This window comes from Erigeron canadensis, chromosome 6 (genome assembly GCF_010389155.1).
Source record: "Erigeron canadensis isolate Cc75 chromosome 6, C_canadensis_v1, whole genome shotgun sequence".
NCBI lineage: Eukaryota > Viridiplantae > Streptophyta > Magnoliopsida > Asterales > Asteraceae > Erigeron > Erigeron canadensis.
The window spans coordinates 28511528-28533122 of record NC_057766.1 but is presented as its reverse complement, the minus strand read 5'-3'; the positions used below and the strand labels follow the sequence as shown (position 1 = coordinate 28533122).

At 34.0% G+C, this 21595-nt stretch overlaps 3 protein-coding genes across 3 annotated transcripts; 1 reads left to right on the top strand and 2 right to left on the bottom strand.

The window, feature by feature from the left end:
- Nucleotides 1–29: 29 nt before the first annotated feature.
- Nucleotides 30–4703, bottom strand: LOC122602775 (isocitrate dehydrogenase [NAD] regulatory subunit 3, mitochondrial-like). The gene is made up of 4 exons (XM_043775372.1): nucleotides 4004–4703; nucleotides 2824–3063; nucleotides 1025–1103; nucleotides 30–519 (listed from the first exon to the last, which is right to left on the bottom strand). The coding sequence occupies exons 1-4, from the start codon at nucleotides 4559–4561 to the stop codon at nucleotides 236–238; spliced, it is 1161 nt and encodes a 386-aa protein (XP_043631307.1). The 5' UTR covers nucleotides 4562–4703; the 3' UTR covers nucleotides 30–235.
- Nucleotides 4704–7730: 3027 nt separating this feature from the next.
- LOC122603651 (serine acetyltransferase 2-like) lies at nucleotides 7731–12074 on the top strand. The gene is made up of 9 exons (XM_043776419.1): nucleotides 7731–8251; nucleotides 9344–9541; nucleotides 9647–9706; nucleotides 9885–9980; nucleotides 10070–10094; nucleotides 10332–10426; nucleotides 11243–11409; nucleotides 11502–11575; nucleotides 11710–12074. Exons 1-9 carry the CDS (start codon nucleotides 7943–7945, stop codon nucleotides 11781–11783), a joined length of 1098 nt encoding a protein of 365 aa, XP_043632354.1. The 5' UTR covers nucleotides 7731–7942; the 3' UTR covers nucleotides 11784–12074.
- Nucleotides 12075–12982: 908 nt separating this feature from the next.
- Nucleotides 12983–21246, bottom strand: LOC122603225 (protein GRIP). The gene is made up of 21 exons (XM_043775875.1): nucleotides 21070–21246; nucleotides 19388–20014; nucleotides 19138–19253; nucleotides 18633–18802; nucleotides 18227–18320; nucleotides 17925–18011; nucleotides 17756–17836; nucleotides 17211–17336; nucleotides 16997–17105; nucleotides 16834–16913; nucleotides 16625–16753; nucleotides 16430–16530; nucleotides 15807–15940; nucleotides 15622–15728; nucleotides 15422–15541; nucleotides 15279–15353; nucleotides 14986–15057; nucleotides 14814–14861; nucleotides 14308–14413; nucleotides 14124–14182; nucleotides 12983–13316 (listed from the first exon to the last, which is right to left on the bottom strand). Exons 2-21 carry the CDS (start codon nucleotides 19854–19856, stop codon nucleotides 13206–13208), a joined length of 2394 nt encoding a protein of 797 aa, XP_043631810.1. The 5' UTR covers nucleotides 19857–20014; nucleotides 21070–21246; the 3' UTR covers nucleotides 12983–13205.
- Between the last annotated feature and the right edge of the window lie 349 nt (nucleotides 21247–21595).

The following is a 21595-nucleotide window of genomic DNA, read 5'->3' as shown; positions in this document are numbered from 1 at the left end:
AAAGGCAAGAAGAAACTCAGCAAACCAAGTTTGCAACTTTGAGCCATATAGACTTGCATATTTATCAACACCAAAAACAAAAACCGATCACTTTCCTTTACAGGTTACGCTTAATGGATCGACTTATTTAGACCAAAACCATTGTCAAGTTGGCACAAGAAAAATCTAGCACCTAGTTTAAATTCAATCAAGAATGTTAATTAGGTTAGGCTGGCAAAATGGGTAAGGACATAGCTCACGCAAGTCCTTCTAGTGCAGATATGACTGCATCAGTAACCTCTTGGGTTGTGCTGCTTCCTCCAAGGTCTTTAGTGCGGTATTTTCCCTCAAAGATAACATGTTTCACTGCAGTTTCTAAACGATCTGCAAAATCCGGAAGCTGGATGTGCCTGAGCATCATGGCTGATGAAAGAAATAGAGCTATGGGGTTTGCTCTTTTCTTCTCGACCATTTTTGGTTTTCCGACATTCCCAGCTGATGCACCCTGCTCAAAGATAGCAAACTCGGTCCCAACATTTCCTGTAAGAATCAATCAATATTGCTTGGTCAAATCATGTTGGTCATTATAAAGCGGGTCAGCTCCCATGTCAAAGCAGGGTACATTTGGTATGGGTCAAAATAGGTTAGGCCAGGTTGGGCCGACCTGCAAGTACTATTCTCTCCTGATTTGAATTATATATATAACTTAAAGTGTTCAATATGATTACAAAACTAGATTATAACAAAAATAATTTTAACTTGTTGAAAGAAAAAAAACTCAAGGTTATACATTTATATACACTTGACTTTTGAGTTTTGACCCAGTTGACCCATTTAGCCTGTGTCCTTTTTAGTTAAAATCTTTCGGATTATCCCCTTAGAGATTAACAGGAATATCAAATATGTAAACAACAAGCTGATATTTCATTTTTTATGGAAAACCACAGAGAAGAGTAGAAGGTTAGCAATCTTTGCCACAAAGTTTATGCAATATTTTTACCCAAAAAAGTTTAAGCATACAGAAATATGTTTCGGAAGTTTGTACCTCCTGGCATGACACCTGTCCCGCCAGCAATACCAGCAGCTACGTTCGCAACTAGGTTCCCATAAAGGTTAGGAGTCACCTGCAATATATTAGTATGAATCAATTCCCTTGATAGTAATGGCCTAATCGTAATTTTGTGGGTAAGCATATGCGACAGCCGACAAGCTGCAAGAAAAGATTATGAAAGCAACCATTTTCATCATTTCGTTACTTACATTACTTTGGTTTGATGAGAGCCAATCATTCTATTCACTTGCCTGAGCACACTCTACTCTTTCTTTACATTATTGTCGTAACAAAAGACCCACTTGACCACTTTGGGGGCCTACGGTCCACATTTTATTTGAAGGGCATACTCATCATTGAAAGCCACTTTAGAATGAGGAAATTATTTGTGAAATCCAAAATCCAAATGAGGACAATAATTGGAGGTTGGGTGGATCCATTATTAAGTAATGAAGCAATTTATGGTCATGACTCATGAGTGTTAAACATATTTAACTTAGAGGGAACATATCTCAAGTATGACAAGATTTCGTCATTATGTTACTGAAATAATTATATTAGTCTACTCATGTGTTTAGTATCTATGCAGTTGCCAGTTCTGAATTGTCTTATTTAATACCTCACCCGTTCGAAAATAAACACAATGATTCATTTATGTGTGCCACAAAACATAAGAATTACAACGTCCCATTAGTAAAAATTAATCAATACTAATCAAATTGGTTTTTGTTCAAAAGGTTCTCTTATTTTGTCCCATATTAGGATTAGTTTAGATATTTGGCTAACAATCTCGCATTATGAGTCAGTCATGTGTGACCTTTATTTGGTTCTTGTTCTGCTGATTTTCATCTTCAATTTTCCTCATAATGTGACCCCACAATCACATCTTTATTTCTTCTTCTCACGTCCTATTAGGTGACTGGGGACCCACACTAATAAAGTTTTTAATGATTAGAAAGAATAAGGCCAATCCTTGTTCATTTCTCAAAAGACATGTGAATATGGACACAAAGACTACTAGTTAAGCAGAAAGTGGTGAGCTGAAAGTAGAGTGCGGTATAATATATTGTGCAGCCAAGAAGCGAATCCGAATAAGGATATTCTTAGATTTGTGCATGATTAAGTATGACAAGAATATGAGCAAATATTATTGGTAAATATAATCATTAGATATGTATTATCATTATTAAGCCAATGATTAGAATTAGCAATTTCAGTAGAATATTAAGCTTATTATGCTTTTCAATAGAGAACTAAATATGTGAGCATGATTTGGAGAGTTGGTTTGCATCTCGAATGGTAACTGTCATCTAGGGAAGTTGACCAACCTCTTGAAAATGGATCATTACGGTGGTCGTTATCATCGTGTGTTTTTGCATATTTTCCAGTCGGGGCGTATCATACATCCACAACGCCACCAGACTAGTGGTTCTTAGACCACTTATTTTCAGCTCTAATAATTCATATGGTCCCACGTGATAAGGCAATATTCCTTTTTAGAACTCCCATGTGGTTCCAAGGGAAACCAACAATCATGAGAATATGCCGTGTTCACAAGTGCTGCCATAGCTCGCAGACAACATCTTCTAATAAGTTTCTTCCAGATGAAAATACGTTACAGATGTAATTCAGTTTGTTTACAGATTGACGGTCCGTATACCAAATTAAGATTAATGAAGCTAGGAACGTGTGCAGACTAACCTAAATCAATATAATCTAATAAGGAGGACGACACAATAGTGAGAAATGAAAGGAAAAATTAATAGCTATATTACAGAATAAGATTAACATACCATGACATCGAATTGCTCTGGTTTAGACACAAGTTGCATGCAGCAGTTGTCCACAATAATCTCATTGTACTTGATATCGGGATACCTTTTCGCAATCTCCCTGCATGACTCCAAGAAAAGACCATCTGCAAGCTTCATGATGTTTGCTTTATGAACAGCAGTCACGGTTTTTCTGTTGTTCAGGTGAGCATACTCAAAAGCATACTGTGCAATTCGCTCAGAGCAGAATTTTGTTATCACCTAAAAGCAAACAATAATCAGAAACAATAGAAGCAAAAATGCTACTGCTTCATTTCACTATATTTCAACAAGTAAAAGAATTACATTACGGAAGTTAAATCGTCCAAAAAGTTTAGTTCGGCAATTTATGAACCTATCTAATTTCGACAGCCATTATCCAAGTTCAGCTTTTTACTACACCTTTTGAGCCATTATCTTTGCCATTGCAGACAAATCTTTCTTTGTAGCAGTTATTTGTTATTTAATGTTGTCAGGTTTAACAAACAAATGCCATACACCACACCTTTTACTACACATTTGTCCCATCTTAAACTTGAACCAACAACCACTTGGTTGAGAGATACACCTTATATATCACTAGGACAAAGACCTGTTTGTAAAGATCTATTATTCTACTTAAAACATGAACATTCATATATTCCCTTTCGGATGGCAGGACTAATAATACTGTCTGTATTTTAAGTTCTACTTGAAATTAATAACGGCACATTACACCAAAACATATCCAACTAAACTATCCCTCTTATGTTAACCTTTCACTGTGGCCTTTTGATATAACAAATTTGGGGCCATTTGAGATTGCATACTTTAGAAGAGCTTATTACTAAAAGGGCATTCAAAATGACCACCTCAAATGATGCTTAAAAAGGTGCTTCATCGGTTAAATGCTAATCTCATTTAAAAAACACCTTCAAACCATTCAAGCTACTATCGTCTATACGTCATCTTATAACTCGTATACCAGGCACCAATTTTAATGAAGTAGCACATTATATAGTTGTCAAATCAGCAAAAAAAAAAAAACATCTAACAAGTAAGTCCAATATAACTTGTAAACCATACACCAACATCAATATATAAGTAACAAAAACATGTATAATTCCATACAATAATAACCAAGAAAACAGGAAACAAAAACACGAAACGAGGAAAAACGGACCTTAAGACTCTCGACAACACCCGGAACAACTTCATGTTCCAACCCAGAATACTCACCTTCAGTATTCTCTCTAATAACAACAATATCAACATTTTCATGTCTAGTAACCAACCCATCAAAATTACAACAATTCACAAGCGACACAAACAAATCCAATTCTTTTCGCAACACGACATTCAACGAATTCACCCCACCACCCATTGGCGTCATCAAGCCACCTTTCAAGCAAACTTTATTCCTTTTTATCGATTCTATGACGTCATCAGGGATCTTTTTCATATCCCCATGAACATTTTCGAATTTCTCGAATGTTACCGGAGCTTTCATGGCGGAAATCACTTGTTCGACGCCGTTGGTCACTAATGGGCCGATTCCGTCGCCGGGGATTAGTGTTACCGCCCGTGGGGTGGTTGTGGGTGTTATCGGGTTTGATCCGGGTCGGGGCATGTATGTTATGGAACGGAAAAATGGACGGAATTGACATGTGGGGTTGCCGGAAAAGAGCTTCTTTAGAATCGGGGATGTTTTTTGGGCCATTTTTGTGTGTATATGTATCATGTATGTATAGGTTTGTGGGGATTTGTGCTAATGAATAAGAATTAAATTTGCGTTTTAAGGAATTTTTATGATTATCAGATTATAATTGTTGTTTTTCTTAAAAGAGAGAATGAGATTCTATTTGTTCTTTGGCATTTTAGAATTTCCTTTTTTAAATAAAATACGAGTAATAGGTTTACCTATTCAATATTGTACCTTGTGATATCGAATAATTTAATGGTTTTATAAAAAATAAAAAAATAAAAAAGTTTTCAATCTCAAGATGTAATTAACAACGTTATATCCTTTGAAAACCTTTTGAACTATTGGCAGGATGTCAGGATTCGAACTCGGTTTAGTACAAAATTTGTAAGTATTAGTCATTTATTCATGCTTTACTAAATAAAAAAAATATCATAGATAATCCGAAATTTAAATAAGTTAATTCATTCAGCAAAGTTAACAAACCCAAAACCTTACCTTAATGAAATCATTATACATCAACTAACTTAGACTAAGTAGTAAGTACTAACTTTAAAATTATAGTATTTTTGACAAAAACCACGGACTATATAAATCGATTCAAAACAATGTTTCTGGACTCATTCTCATGTGATCTAAATGAGAACTAGTACCTTTGTATCATAAAATTTAGAAACCACAATTGTAAAGTTTTAAACTTATAAATTCGAGTTAGCTATATGTTATTGGTAATGGTCATAATCTAAATTTTGTTTTGAGACCCTCAAAACCAAACTTATAGCCATATCTTGTACGCATATGTTAATGCCTATTATCCTTATATCTTTTGTATTCCTTTTTAAACCCTTAAAAACCAAACCTATCAATTTGGCCCACATTTTATGACCTACAGAAAATATACAAAATAAGTCAAAGGTTGAACATGTAACAAATCGACAATTAATCTATATATAAAAAATGGACCCATGAAGCACCCAAAATCTATCATGATAACGATAAGAAATGAAAGGCATGATTGTTCATGTCATGTTATATCATATCTGTGCGTGTTCAAATTTATCACGAAGCGTAAGCATAGATGCTTGTGAGAAAATGAAAATTAGTAGAGTTGGAAATTGTGACAAGTTTGGGTTTGCGAGTTAGCATCACACCATCTGAATACGACTCGTTTTATTCGTTTATATAGTTGTTTAAATCCAAACGAACATAAATGATAAACCTAACTTCTATACGTTTAATCCATATAGATATGTCCCACTCTCCGAACCTCACCTAGTCACCTCTGCTTTTTTGAAGTCCGGGATGACTCGGATGGACAAATATTCATAAACAACGTAGGTTAACAAATCCATCTAGATAAATTAGTAGGCTAATATGGATATGAGTTATAATCTAATGGTAGTTAAAAATGAAGCTTTTGTTTTTCGTTTTGTCATGATTTTAGCAAGTCACTTAACTCAAATTTGATCTATTTGTTAAGCATTTTATATGGGTTAATAATACGAGCATAGTGCCCGCGCGTTGCGGCGGTGAAGAAGGAGGGCAGCGGCGGACGGTAATAGAAAGTCGAAGAGAGTGTGTAATGATTAGAGAGAATGGGGGAAATGAGGGTATATAAGGGTTTTATGTTTAAACAGGGGTATTTTGGGAAGAAAAAATATGCTGAATTTAAGAAATTCAATACTCTTTATAAGGGAGTATAGATAAAACTTATCCTACTATTAACCGTAACTTGTTTAGAAGAAACTAAAATATATTTATTTAGTCTTGGTTAGTGATCTTTTTAAAAAACATTTTCTTTATCTACTGGTAAGAATAAAATGGCTAAATAATACCTCTCTCGTGGTGTGTTTATGACAAGATTCAATCTTGATAACGCTAACATCGACATTAATAGCCAAAGGCATTTGGTTGACGAAGTTGAGGAGTTGGTCAGTTGCACACATGATTTAGGTCAAGTATTGTCATCAACATCATTTGTTATTTTGGTATCGTGATTTCAAGAGCGACCAAGTTTTACCATTAGTGAGTCTTCGGGTAGATGAGTCTTTTTAGGGACGTGAAGTAAAGTGGGCTATGGGCTTTGTACATGTAGGTTGGGTACTTAATAATACTTATTGTACGACATCTTTTATATAAATAAAGCAAGAATGTGATGACACATATATTTTTAAAAAAATATTACTTGGCATCACTACCAAAGACAACAATCCCTACATTCTCATTCTCAAGATTCAAGGCTATTCCTTTCACACCGCTTGCAAACTCAACCATTTCCCCAACTTGAATCTCGTTCAACCCATAAACACGTGCAATCCCATCTCCAATTGAGACCACTCGATCAATCTCATCCACTTGAAAATTCGTGTAAAAGTTGTTATTTCTACTTTCTAATAGAGTCGTTAGTTCAGCACATTTTCTTATTAATTATTTATATTTTATCTAATTAATTTATGACATCATATCTAATTAAATTTTGATTTTCTCTATTCTACCATTAAATGTCTTCACTTTTAAATATTTTAGTTTGTTATATGTAAATAGGTTATATGTTTTCTTTTAAACTTTATATACATTTTTCTTTATCTACCCGCGTAATACACGGGCTACTAAGCTAGTAATTATAGAAAATTAGAAAGTATGCTTGATTAAAAAAACATAATCCCAATCATCAAAAAGATAAAAACTTAACATAAATACTACATTTCAATAAACTTCCATTTGAGTGGTTGAGATAAAATATTTTCTGACTTTAATAATAGAAGAATTATTAATTTAGATTTCACATAAAACATAAATATTTTTTTCACTTATGATAAAATTTCTTTATAATCAGACGAATCTATTACCTGTAAATGATCCAAATTTTGTTAAACAAAAAAAATTATGATAAATTAACCTAATTTATATGCCTAAAAATCAACCTAATTATAGTATGATGACACGTGAAAAAAATAATGAGGCAAGATTAGGAAAGAGAATTTGTGAAACCCACATGTCAAATTCTTAAAATTTTAAGTTGATTTTTAGACATTTATTTTTAGCCATATAATTTGGGTTAATTAATCATTCTAAAACAAAACAAAAAATAAAAAAATAAAAAAAAATAAAAAAATCACATAACTTTAGTAGCTACATGATGTCTGAAGCAAAAAATTTTCATAGCATATTTAAAGCAAGGGTGTCCCTTCAAATAAACCGCTAAAAGCCATACACGATAATGATATAAAAGAGGTAGCTTTTGTGTATATATATATATATATATACACACATAATGATAACATGTCTTCATTTCAATGGTGATATGATTCATGTTTCACTACACAAACACCCACACAACTCTCATCAACCAAAAACAAGAAACACCCACCAATCTTTTTTTCAATTCAAACCCTAAAGTTTTAAACTTTTTGCATATTAATGGCAACTTGTTTGGGTTCTAAGCCCGAAATGCATACAATACATACAATTCTTGAAGAACTTGATGTTAATAATGATGATAAAGAAAGGGTCCGACCCGAATCGTATTCGGATTCAAATCCTAACCCATTTGCATCAACATCAAATTATAATTCTAATTCTATTATGGTTATGAGACATAAGGTTGAAAGAATCTTTCCTGTTTATGCAAGAGGTGGGTTGTCTCCAAGATCCGACCCGGTTGGTAATTCGGGTTCTGTTGTTGGTGATTCCATTTGGGATGCTGTTAGGTTAGAAGCTAAGTCTGAGGTAATTTCCAATATATAATTTTTTTACTATTTCTTAAAAAGTTTTGATTTTTATTTTTTTTTTTAATTGAAATAAGTAGTTCACCTAGGTTCGAATCTCACTATGTAGAGGAAACCGCCATGTATGTACCGGTTAGGCTGCGTATATCTCACTAGGTAAAAAAAGGTACACTTTTTTATTGAGGTAAGTTTAGCTGGGTTTGAACCTCACAGGGTAATAAGGTGGTCCGGATAAACGTTAGGACACGGCCACAAAAATACTGGTTAGGCCGTGTATATCTTAGCTAAAAGCTGGTAGCTTGATAAGGGTCTCTTTTTGATTAACTGTTTTATTGATTTATGTAATGTGATTAAGAATGATATGATGGTGGTTTTATTCCAAAAGGGATACAAAAAAAGTGTACTTTTTTTATTGTTGAAATTAGTGGATTTGATACATGTACTAATTGGTGTTCAAAGATTTGCTTAAAAGGGAGTTTGGTGAAAGTCAACTTCTTGAATTAGTGTAATAGTTTGATACTACTATGGTGCTACCTTGGCCCATAAAAAGTCCCACTTTGCAGTATGCATTAAAGTGTTCAATGACATAATTATCAGAATATTAATACTAATGATTAAACTCCAGTTAACAAGATTGATTCTTTACCCACTCATAATGTTCAATTTTATAACGGAGGGAAGAAATCTTCTTTTTTCACAAACAATAACAACAATAATACCCAATCCCGTAGGGCAGGGTATAGGAGAGGTGAGATGTAAACAATCATACCTTTACCCGAAGGTAGAGAGATATTGCTTCTAGAAAGACTTTCGTCTTCTCTCTTAAAGATGCCTTCGTTATAAATAAGTACTTGTAAGGTTAAAGTAGTGTTTATGAGTTATAGTTAATTGCCATCAAGTATGGTGGGTGGATATTGTTTAATATCATTCCATCCAAATGATGTGAATTTATATGAAATGACTTTGTAAAGGAGACTCATTTGCTATGTATTTTTTAGTTGGATGCAGTTTTGAGATCAGTTTTCAATATGATATATGTTAATATAAGAATTACTTGTATATATAAGGTTGGTTCTTTGATGTAAAATTTCAGGCAGAGAACGAGCCAATCTTAAGCAGCTTCTTATATGCCAGTATACTATCACATGATTGTTTAGAGCGAGCCTTGGGATTTATTATTGCCAACCGGCTACAAAATAATACTTTATTGGAAACTCAATTAATGGATATATTCTGTGATGTATTGGTTCAAAATCGAGGCATCAAGCGGGCTATTCGCTTGGATCTACAGGTGATGTTTGTTGACACGTATTTAGAATTTTAGCGTCTTTTGTATCATTTTGTTGCTGGTTAAAGTATCACAGAGCTGATTTTACTTCTCAACTGACTTTCACAGGCATTTAAAGAAAGAGATCCTTCATGTATGTCTTATTGCTCTGCTCTTTTATACCTAAAGGTATTTCAATCAGTAGACGACATCTTTATGTATTTCATTAGCAACCGTGTATCATTCAATTTACTTTTATGAAGTTACAAAACCATTTTTGTTTTTTCTTTGTCTTTATATTAGAATTCGTTCACTTTTTGTAGTGTTAAGGTAACCGGCATTCATTGAGCCCAAGGTACTTTTGTAGGGTTACCATTCTTTACAAACACATCGAGTAGCGCATGCATTGTGGAATCAAGGACGCAAGGTGTTGGCTCTTGCACTACAAAGTCGAGTTAGTGAGGTAAAGCATTTTGCTTTTTGATTTCACTTATTTATGGTATGTTTGTGTTTATTCATTTAAGTTGCTCACAAACATTTACTTTGTTCTAGGTATTTGGAGTCGACATACATCCAGGTATTGTTTAAACTGCATTTCCATTGCAATTACTTTTTTCTAGTTCTTTCTTCTTTTTTTTCATAGTATAGTGTAGAGAAAGTTTAGACTTTGGAAAGCTGCCTGACTAAAAACAAGGATGAGTGGGCAAATATGAATGTGTAGAAATACCTGTTTGACTGGAAGGATTGTAAATGCTTCTTTTTGTCTGTATGAAGCTAAATCTTACTAACTGATGTATCTGTTGTGGCTACACAGCTGCCAAAATTGGAGAGGGGATATTATTGGATCATGGGACGGGATTGGTTATTGGCGAAACTGCTGTTATTGGAGATAGAGTTTCACTAATGCAGGTAAGTCAGTTTATTATATCTAATTAGTTCAGGTATATGCATACACTCCCTGCAGGTTGCAGCTATGCTAAACTTGATGTTAACTTTTAGAGCTTGTGTATAGAACTGAAGGTTTAATTTATATTCATAGGTATAATAAAAACTAGAATCGTATTCCGTGTGATGCGCCTGGCTTGCCAGTAAATGATTTATCAAAAAATAAACATTCAATTTAAATCGAATTTAAAAAATTAGGGAAAATCATATATTCCCTTCCTAAACCCCCCAAAAATCATAATACTGTTCTTAAGAATTCATAATTTAAGAGAAGGTTCAAATGCTTTGTAAATGAGTAGAGATATATTGAGTACCAAGTTTCCAACTATCTAGGATGCAACCACAAGTCTACAACTCTTTCATGGCATAGTGTATAGTAAACATCTAGGGTATCAATTTTGAGTATATAAGTTCCCTCAGGCCGTGATTATATTAAAAGAGTCAAGTTTATCTACTTAAAACATTTAGCTAAAATGGAAGGGATCAATCGTGTTGAACAGGTTAAAAGTCTCCTGTAATCTTTTTCTAATGCATACAACCAGTTAAATCCTTTCTTACTCATAGATGAAGATTAGTTTTGTTTTGTACTCATAATTAATGCATTTAATATTAATAAAATAAATAAATAAGGGTGGTTTCAGGTAAATCCAACCCATTTCAGCCCGTTTGACCGATATAACTTTTGACTCGTTTCATCACCAACTGGCTTATACCAATTTACCAACTTTCCCTTCTTGCCACTTCCAGTAATATAAAGGTTTTATCTATTGTTTTCAACAGGGTGTAACCTTGGGAGGTAGCGGGAAAGAAACAGGGGATCGACATCCAAAAGTCGGTCAAGGTGCACTAATTGGAGCCAGTGTGACTGTACTTGGACATATCAAAATTGGTGAAGGTGCAATGATAGCTTCAGGTTCTCTTGTTCTTAAAGATGTTCCTCAACATAGGTGAGACAGCTTTGTGATTGGAATTCATCTTATGTTGACTACTAAACCGATGTAGTCTAATACTATTTTCTTTTTTTTTTTCTTCCATAAAGCATGGTTGCAGGAATACCAGCCAAGGTGATTGGTTATGTAGAAGAGCAAGTTCCATCTCTAACAATGAAACATGGTATGTCAATGTGACATTTTAATATTCAAGATCGATATATTTGGCAATCGTACTTTGTCAAGGTCTTGATAAAATATTTATTTGACAATTTACTTTAATCACATCGCTAATACTTTGTGATGTTTTTATGGCAGATGCAAGCAAAGACTTTTTTGAACATGTGGCCATATGTCACGAAGGAAGATCCAACGGCGAGTACTCTATATAATCATTCTTCTTTATGCATGTGGCCTTGGGTTGCAAAGGAAGATCCATGAGAGAGTACTTTAGATAACCATTTACTCTCAAAGTTGTAGCGTTTTTTTGAAATAAAGGAAATTGTTTTACTATGTTACTGAATACATTGCCGAATCCTCCTAATGTAAAAGGTCAGACTTGGTAACACACAGGAAGTCAGATAACATATGGCTAATTAAAGATGAGATTAATGTGAATATGTATGGTTTAATTATTGCTACAAATGATTTTGCAATCAAACTTCAGATGTAGTTGAAGATCAGGATTGTACTTCTTGCTTGGCTTCTTATTTTTGATAATATGTACCCAGAAAATCAAATGAGGCTCCAAAATATGTCTACTTTTGACCAAGTGGTTCAAGCTTTCATTCAGTTAAGATTTATAGGTAGGGAGTTTGAATTCATACGAGTTGTGTTTGGTTTTGTAAAATGTCACTTTGATTTCATATCAAGTATTAAGAGCCCTATGCCCATGCTAAAAATTTCTAGGCCCAGCTTGAACAGAAATTTCTATTTTAAATAATAGATTGTACTTTGAGCTTATTTTCTGGTAATTTTAGATCTATACGAGCTCTTGAATTGAGCTTGAACTGAGATTGGACGTTCCTTGATATGATCTTGAGAGTAAATCAATGATTTGTTGACCTGTTGAATTTAGTTGGAGCTTAAGCTTCGCAGGTCAAGAGGGGCTTCATGGTTTACAGTTCTTGATGTTATGAATCTTTAGAGATGAGAACTGTCATAAAATCAGATATTACATAACACACTCTTCATCAACAAAAATACGGAGCATTGTATAGCCCAGCAGCAGTGGTACTCAACAGCCAAAAAATGGAGCAACTTCATGCAACACAATTTTGCATATCTGAGAGTGATTTTGTGGCAATGCTGATCGTCATCTGTTAAACAGATATCCACTGATGACTAGAGATAATTTCTTATACCGTTCCGATTAGGATATTCTATTTCTATTAATTTGTGTTCAATATTAATTATCTCAAGTCTCAACTAAGAGCATCTCCAATAATGCATGAATGAATAATTGAAGAAAAAATTGGTCCAAGAAAACTGAGAATCCCCTAGAGGTCAAAATTCAGAAGACAACTTACCAAAATGATAATAAACGAGTAGAGCATCATATGATCAATTCAGCAAAACAAAGAAAGAAAAGAAAGGGTAAATGCTTCACACTTTTATACACAAGTGCGGTTAATGGATACATGGTACAAAAATTTAAGGTTGCTATCACACTTCCTGTTCATCTTTTGATGTGTTCGTATATAACTACCTCTTTGTTCATTCTAATTTATAGGTCCACTGTTACAAAAAAAGAATACAAGAATCATAGGTGATGTCATATTTTCCAGCTATGTAATTCCACCCTCACAGACTCCCTATGAGAAGGAGAAGCGTGAAAGAAGCGAGAGTCCAGGTCCTGGTGATTCACCTCCTGGGCTTGGTGGAGCTTCTGTGAAAGTCCGATAAGCGTTTTGACACTTTTGTAACTGCATTAGTATGAAATGAAACTAATTAGATCTGGAGCGTAGCTGCTCTGGAGAGGTTGAGTGTTTCTTTACTCTGTGTAAGGTATTAAATTTGCGAAGGACTCAAAGTGGTTCAAGGAAACTTTGTACGCCCTTTGCCAACAATGGCCTGAGATCTATAGCCAAATAGGCATCTGGATCGCTACTGGATACGCCAAATGCATGTGCTAATGAGAAACGAAGATATGATGTGGGTAGCGATGACATCTCAAGATTCATATTGTTTATGAAAAAAAGGAAACATATCTTGAGATATGATGTGGGCCCGCAAAATGAGAGATGAAAATAGAATAAAACTTGCTGAACATTGGCGACTTTGACCCTTTTTTGCAAATGGGCTAATTTGATTTATTTTCTGTATCGTCAACAGATCTAAGAAGTAAAAAATTAAGAAATATAATAGAACTGAAATACATTGAATGGGTTGAACTTTAAAAAAAGATAATTAAGTACTCCGTGTTAATTGAATAGTTGAGCTTTTTGTAAAATGAACCAAAAGTATTGATGGGCCATCTCGGCCCAACCAGTTACAAACCGAGCAAGTTTTGACTAGAGTATTACACATCCCTTTTGACATGCACATTTTCCATTCACATTGTCCATTCTATAAGGTGTGGATGATTTCATAAAGCAAATAGGACCCACAATCAAATCTCCTTATTTCCTCAGCATGACAATAAAAACCAGCTTGAACAATGTTAAATTAACAAATTAAATTTGGCAAGTTAACAATTTTCCAAGTGAACTTTGAGTAAATATTTTGCTCACCTCATCAGGGCTAAACTGAAGGAGCATAGCGATAACAGGGAGTAGAGCCCCCACTTCACCTATTCACAAAAAGGTTCAGCATGATACATTATTAACAGTGCACAGGTAAATTTATAGAAACCTGTAATTGTAACATAAATTTAGCTTTCACCGAGGTTCCACAATTGAGCACCTAGTAAGATACCTGTCTCAAGAAGCTTTACTATGACATTTTTAAGATACGTCATATCTACTCCTTCCCTCTTTTTTGATCTTTCCATACTTCGGAGCTCGTCTTTCAGCATAGCTTGCTGTGGGTTGTTATAAGAAAAATAATAGTGGATTAGAATGTAGTCCATACCATATTCTGTATGATCATCTGAGCTATAGGTAGTAAATTTAATCCATTAACTTAAGAATTGGTAAATTTGGGTTGTCTTATGCCTCAAACAGGTCAAATTAAAGCTTTTGTACAAAAAGGGAATAGTCAAATGGGTTAAACTCAACCAAAGTCTATTTTTTATGCAGACATGATAAAACTATCTATCCTTTATATTAAAAGATCTAGTACGTTTCAACCTGAACCTATTTTAACCCGGCCAACTTGCCACCTCTAATGGGAAATGTCTCAATGTCACGTAATTAAAAATACATCTTCACCTCAAGATATCGTCTCCATTAGCAAAGATTTTCATAATGAAAAATTTATACCTGCTGGCTGTGAAGACGATTTTCACGTTCAAGCTCTTCAAGTTCTTCCTGGAAAAAAGTACATATAAAACTACAATAAAAACTTAAGAAAGATGGTACCAGAGGGTTCCTACCCATTTATCCATTTTTAAATTTAAGGAGGAAACTCAAGTATAAGGCCAATAAAACTAACTTGAAGTGCAAGAATATGTCGTTGTGACTGAGCTAGCTCTTCCTCCCTTTGAGCTTGTTGCCTTGCCAAAATCTGCATTCCAAATGATTTTGTATGCTTATCGCCTTGTCGGTAGTCACATATGCAATATACGTAACCATAACAACTCAATAGATTTGATTGACACCCAGAGATGAGAAAAAAAACATTTTCAAAGAAAATTTAAACAAAAGAAAAAAAAAACAGAAAAGAAAATAAAAAACAGAATGTCTCTAAAGTCTAAAACCTACCATACAAAGCAAAATTGTACATACCAATATCTGCTGTTCTGCAACTGAGGTGTTTGAATTTGATGTACCCATATCATGGCCATTTTCATTGTTATTTGCCTGGAATTGATGATGAAGATGAAGTTAGGGCAAGAAGAAAGAACAGAATGAAAGGGCAGGAGAGATACCAATGGCTTTAATGACAATGAATGAAGAAGATTTTTATTGTTGTCTGCAAGCCTTGCAATCTCCGCGTCCTTCTCTTCAATTAACTTATCAGCAAGATCACGAAATGAATCATGTTCTTCCTATAATTTTTATATTAAAAGAATTTAGCAATAGTATAACTTGATAGTAGACTCGGTATAGAAACTGTGACAAATAGCACCTTCAACTTTTTATATCGTGTTTGGAGATCTTGTACTTCTTTTAGTAGAGTTTCACTGGGTGAAGATTTTTGTTGTTCAAGTTCAGACTTTATTCCTTGGAATCTCACTGTGAAATAGTCAGTGTAATCATTAACTTAAGTTGAAGGGGATTCTAGGTACGTAGGCTTAAAATGGTTATAGTTACATTGCCAAGTTTCTTCCACATTTTGAAGGTTTTTTTCCCAAGACTCTTTCTCCGATTGATGTCTGGAAAGTGCAGAAGAGAGCTTCATTTCCATGTTTTTAACCTGCTGCTCAATGACGGTAAGAGCTTCATCTCTGAAGTAGAAATGAAAGATGAACAGAATCAACCATAAGATATCATTCAAGAAAAGTTGTCAAAAACTTTAAAAAATCATCAGACTAAGAAGTCGTGATCAAGATTGAATATCAAGCTAGATGATGAGGACATGAAAAGCACCAGGCAATGCTCCAAAAATTAAATTTTTATTAAATTTTACACATTTAAGACTATTTGACACAGAAATTGTTTACGACTTTAAAATTAGAAGAATTTTTTTTTGATCAACTGGTGTTCTTGGTCAACCCAACCTGTTACGAAAATGTACCAGAATTTCAACCAATTTGACGAGAGAAACATTTGACTTGTTACCAGAAACCTGCCCATATGCCACCTCTACTAATTATTATTCATAAAAACTTAAAGATAATATTAAAGTAGTCAGATCAATGCTAGAAACCATTGACAATATCTGATAAACATAAAAACAAATTTTAAATATCTTGAAAAAGAAATTAGTGAGTTACCTAGCACTGAGTTCTTTGTCATGACGACTTAACGCATTCTCAAGATCCTGTAGCGCTTTGTCCCTTTCACCAGCTGTTGTTATTATTTCATTCTCAGCCTCCTAAAAGTACAACATTCTATATGTGAGTAAATTAGCGAATCTCACCATCACAAAAACAAAACAAAAATAAATAAAAATAAAGCCAAATATACACCTTCAGTGACTCTTCCAGAACTTTAAGTTGTTCATTATCTTTAGCAGAGGCCAGCTCAGCATCCTTTCTCTGAAGTAGTGCATGAGCACGGGACTTGTAGGAAGCAAATTCACTTTCCAGTCGTTTGATCTAAATATTTGGCAAAATGATTTCAGAATGAGATCAGTGAATTAAGTGCAATACATATACAACGTAAACAATAGAGGTACCTCTTCTCTGGCAGCCACTAATTCAGCATCTTTTGTGTTTGACCGTTGACTTTGCAAAGAAAGTTCTAGATCCATCTGACCTGTAGGTTGCCATCATCAGGTCAACTAAGAAATTAAAAAATGCTGGAACTGGGAAGTAAAAAAGAAAAAGAGGCATATTTACTTTTCATTTTGGCAGCTTCAACTTCAGCCCGTATACAGTTACCCTCGGCAATCTCTAGCTTTCTGCTGAGTGCCTGGGAAGCAGCTTCCCATTTTTCCTTTTCACTTTCCTTAGATTATGAAAAAAATGAAAATTGTCAGCTGAATTTGCTACTAATAACATAAAACTTTGCTTGCCAAAATTAGATGCCACTGCCTACAGAAAAGAGGATTACATGCTCCTGTTTCAGGTGGGAAATTTCTCCTTTAATAGTCTCCATGGCAGCTTTAAGCCTTGCAGCTTCACCAGTTGAGGCTGCATCCATCTCTGCCAGTTTTGACTCTTTTTCTGCAACAAGTCTCTAACATAAGAAAATGATGCAACGTCAAACATCTGTTTAGTAGAAAGACCGGTTGGCTATACGGTAGTTAGAAATAAGAGGTGAAAAATTCGACGTATAATCTAATCTATGGATTGATTTGTGGTTTTGTTTCTAATCTCTAAACACTCGAAGTCACCCAAGTGCATATTTAATGCATAAAACCTCCCAAGTCATTTATCAATTATCAGTGTATTCCTGAAAATGTATTTTGTAATCATATGTAACACATTGACTATGCATAAAATATGAAAAAAATTAGACAAAGTTTTCTGGGTCATGCCATTTCGACTGCTACATAAAACCACCCCTTCAACTCAGGCTTTTCCCAATCCACAATTGTTGCTACTTTTAGTTAAAAGCATAATAATTATGTAAGTATCCATATATGACTTGTTTACCTGCAGAGAAGATATCATTTCTGTTGCTTTACTTCTATCTGCTGCCGAGTCAGTAAGTTGAGATTCCAGGTTTGCTATTTGCTGAAAAGTAAAGCAGACATTTAACTTAAGAATAAGGTTTTTTTCATACTATACTGGATCCATACTCGAAACTCATAGTGCATTTTACCTGTTGATGTTTTGTAGAAAGTTCAGCCAATGAGGCTTGCCTTTTTTCTTCTGCAGCTTGCAGTAGCCCTCGCATGTTGTCTAGCAACTGTACGTTTGCAAGTTGATATCAATTATTCTTATCATAAATTTCTTAATTTTCTCATATTACAAAGTCAATAATCTTACTTGGATGATCAACTTATCGGTTATATGATGAAAAGATAATGTATTCGGGAAAAACACTAAAAATTCTATGGTAAATTCGCTCAGTCACAAGTATTGATTGTATTAAAGCTAAGACTAGTTCAAACATTTCAATACCTGTTCTTTTTCAAGAAGTGATTGCTGCAATGTCTCAATAGCATTCTCTTTGGGCTCCAGAGAACGACGTAACTCTTCAATATTGTCCCGAAGTCTAAATGAGAATGAGACTGTAATTACTCAGCTAAAAACAAAAAAAAAATGCATGGAAAAGACTCGACTTCAAAGATGGTTGAATATAACAACTATGCCCTTAAATCAAGAGAAAACAATTATACTGTTTGGTAATTCTCTTCTTTTTTTTTCTTTGCCAAGCAAAGCATTGCATTACATACTGTTTGGCAATTTTCTACAACTGCTTGGGATATTATTCCAGTATATATACAGATAACGATTGATGTAAGGATAAAGAAGACAATAACTGTTTGATGCCGGAAAAATGAAATCACAAGTTATATACAAGTACCTATTGTTTGCACTTCGCAATTGTTGTCTCTCTGTATCAATTGCTTTCAGTGCCTCATTAGCATTTTGGCGTGTGCGGTCAAGCTCCTGTTGCAATCCTGACAGTTGCAATGAAGCCTGCTCTGACTTTTCATTGACTTCACGATACTTAGCCTCAAGGTCATCTTTCTCCTGGAAATGATTATTTTCACAAACCAATTAGTATTAGCACACAAGCTAAAAGTTTACATAATACATGCTTTCACTGCATACAAAAAAGAAGATCACCTGTACTGTAAATAATTTCCATCTTACATGACTAGAGGATACATAACTTTAACCAACCATATAGTGATTCATTGTGACAACAAGTTTTATGTGTTGATAAAATAAGCAACAGGCCAGAGTTACTAAAGCTGATTTTTCCCTAGGGTACCAGTATGAGAGAATATACATACAGTATTTCTCACCAGCAATGTAGAATAATGAAAGTAGCATGGTATTAAACGGCCCACAAAGAAAATTACCTTCTGAACTTCTTGAATCCGTTGCTTTGCTCGCTTGTGAAGCCTGTTCAACTTGGAATCAAGCTCTGAGTTTTTCTCATCACGCTCTTTCAATTGTTGGTCCAGATTCTTCTCAGCTGTGTCATACACCATCATATGCATTTATATTACAAAGGAAAGTAAAATAAAAGTAGCAATGCAGATTGTAAGGTACTATAAATGTGATTGACAAAAGATAAAAGTGAAAGGATAAGAGGGAACTTTATACAACCTTCAGCAAGTTTAGCAGCAAGTGCTTGAGACTTGGAATCTGCTTCTGTGTATTCTGCACGAAGATGCTCAAGCGCAGCCTCTGCAGCACCTCGTGTTTGTCTTTCTATAACAAGCTCTCTATTCAAAGCTTCTAGCTTTTCATGCAACTCTTTTGAATCTTCACATGTCCCATTTTGCTCTAATGCTTTTGCACTTGAATCCATGTGTACGTTTTTCAAGTCATGGAAATGAGACTTCAGGTACTCGTTTTGAAAGTTAAGATCTACCACCATTTGCATCAGCTGATCTTGACTATTATCAGAGGTAAGGTGATTACTGGACGAAACATTATCCTTGGATAACACATTATCCTCGTTAAGATCTTCAGTATTTTGAGGACTCGTGCCATTTAATTTATCATTTTCTTGTACATCATCAACAACATGATTCTCTGATCTCCCATCAACGTCACCTCCCTCTTCTGACATTGAGTTTCTAAATATCGTGATCTATTTTGTAGACGTTAATCCTTGTATCTACTCTACCAACTTGTAAAATATATATACGGGATTGAAATATGATTTCTGGGTAGAAAAAGGTTTTCCTTAATGAAAGTCCAGGTGACCTTGTATGTTAAAAACTTTACCTAAAGAAAAAGAAAAAGACGGAAAAATTGGTTATAACCCGGTATGGAAATCCCAATTGCAGACTTGGAAATTAATAATGCAATGAACCGGGGTCCTCTTGTTCAATGGACAGCTACATTACCCCCCACCCACAAAAAAAATCCATAGTAGATTGCATACGATTACCAGAGTTCAACATTGTTCACAGAAGCACCCACTTCAGATACTTTATCACGAAAAAAAACCATGTATAATCTATAATTTAAGGGTTGTCCAGAATTTCTTAAAAACAAGTGCTGGAGATTCAAGTGTTTTACATACAAGTGTATATCCTGGTGCATATAAAAATGCACATTTTCCTTCAATAACCTAACAAGCATCGGCTTATTTATATATCCATTATCCAAACACTTACGAGTTATAAGCACTTTTTGACTTCAAACAAAGAATACAAGATGCCGTGAGCACTAAAATATGCACTCCCAAACACTCACTCAACTTTCCGAAAGAAAGAAAAAAAAAAAAAAAAAAAACAAGAAACAACATAAGATTATCACGATAGAAGATAATATCTGAACCGTTGTATTAAACTTCGATTACACTAGTAAATCATAGAATAGTTAGTTCAATCTCGTGCATTGTATGTAATGAACTTTCAAATCCTGTGCATTGTATGTATCCGGGTATATGCGGCAACCATATTAGCTGCCACTTGTAAGTTTTTGATTGGTCGGATACATACAATGTACTGGAATTGAAACTTCATTACATACAATGCACAGGACTAAAGTTCGATACGCACTATGACAAATCGTGTAAAGTTGTTTACGTTTTAAAATACTAATTAACAACAAGCAGACATGAAATGCAGCAATGTAGCAGTTATTTATTACATTTAATAAACAAAACCTTCTTTTATATCAATATTCAGCAACTAACAAACTAACTAATCAGCTCGAAAACAAACAAAATCGATATACGATAACACACAGTAAACATACATACATCCAAACACTAATTATGCATAATTTAATAATAAACAGAAAGATTATAGTGAAGAGGTAAACAGTCTAACCTTATGGATAACTGAATCAAGATCTATATCTATCTATATCTATATATGTGTATTTCGTGATTATTATTATTTTTTTTTTTTGAAAGAGAAAGTAATAAGGGATCTAAAATCTGAACAGGAACACCCCCCCACCCCTCTGTGTATCAATCAAAACGTAATTATTGATATAATTAACAACTATATATATATATATATATATATATATATATATATATATATATATTTTGTGATTAATAAAAAGGGGTGGAGATTCATATAAATAAAAAGGCTTATATGTTTATTAATTATTAATAAAATAATTTATCCTTTTATGTTATTATTCTATGAACAAATCGTATTCGTGAAACAATGGGGAACTTTGAGTGGCAACCAGATTTTCGTTTTACCCCTCATAATTCTAACTCAAACCAACTTCTTATTACAATTGTTTTTTTATTTTATTTTTCTATTTTTTTTAAAGGTGAATTTCGCTTAAAATTTCGTATCGTGATTCGACAGCGAGAAATTTAGCATACATTGTGTTAAC

Excerpts from the sequence above, each read along its gene's own strand:
- LOC122602775 (XM_043775372.1), bottom strand. The coding sequence starts at position 4,561 with ATGATACATATACACACAAAAATGGCCCAAAAAACATCCCCGATTCTA. Across the intron at positions 3,064-4,003 it reads GTGTTGTCGAGAGTCTTAAG|GTGATAACAAAATTCTGCTC; the intron begins GTCCGTTTTTCC and ends GTTTGCTTTTAG. Across the intron at positions 520-1,024 it reads GACAGGTGTCATGCCAGGAG|GAAATGTTGGGACCGAGTTT; the intron begins GTACAAACTTCC and ends TGATTCTTACAG.
- LOC122603651 (XM_043776419.1), top strand. The coding sequence starts at position 7,943 with ATGGCAACTTGTTTGGGTTCTAAGCCCGAAATGCATACAATACATACA. Across the intron at positions 10,095-10,331 it reads TGGAGTCGACATACATCCAG|CTGCCAAAATTGGAGAGGGG; the intron begins GTATTGTTTAAA and ends GTGGCTACACAG. Across the intron at positions 11,576-11,709 it reads ATCTCTAACAATGAAACATG|ATGCAAGCAAAGACTTTTTT; the intron begins GTATGTCAATGT and ends TTTTTATGGCAG.
- LOC122603225 (XM_043775875.1), bottom strand. The coding sequence starts at position 19,856 with ATGTCAGAAGAGGGAGGTGACGTTGATGGGAGATCAGAGAATCATGTT. Across the intron at positions 19,254-19,387 it reads TGCTGCTAAACTTGCTGAAG|CTGAGAAGAATCTGGACCAA; the intron begins GTTGTATAAAGT and ends TGTATGACACAG. Across the intron at positions 15,354-15,421 it reads CATTGTCATTAAAGCCATTG|GCAAATAACAATGAAAATGG; the intron begins GTATCTCTCCTG and ends CATCAATTCCAG.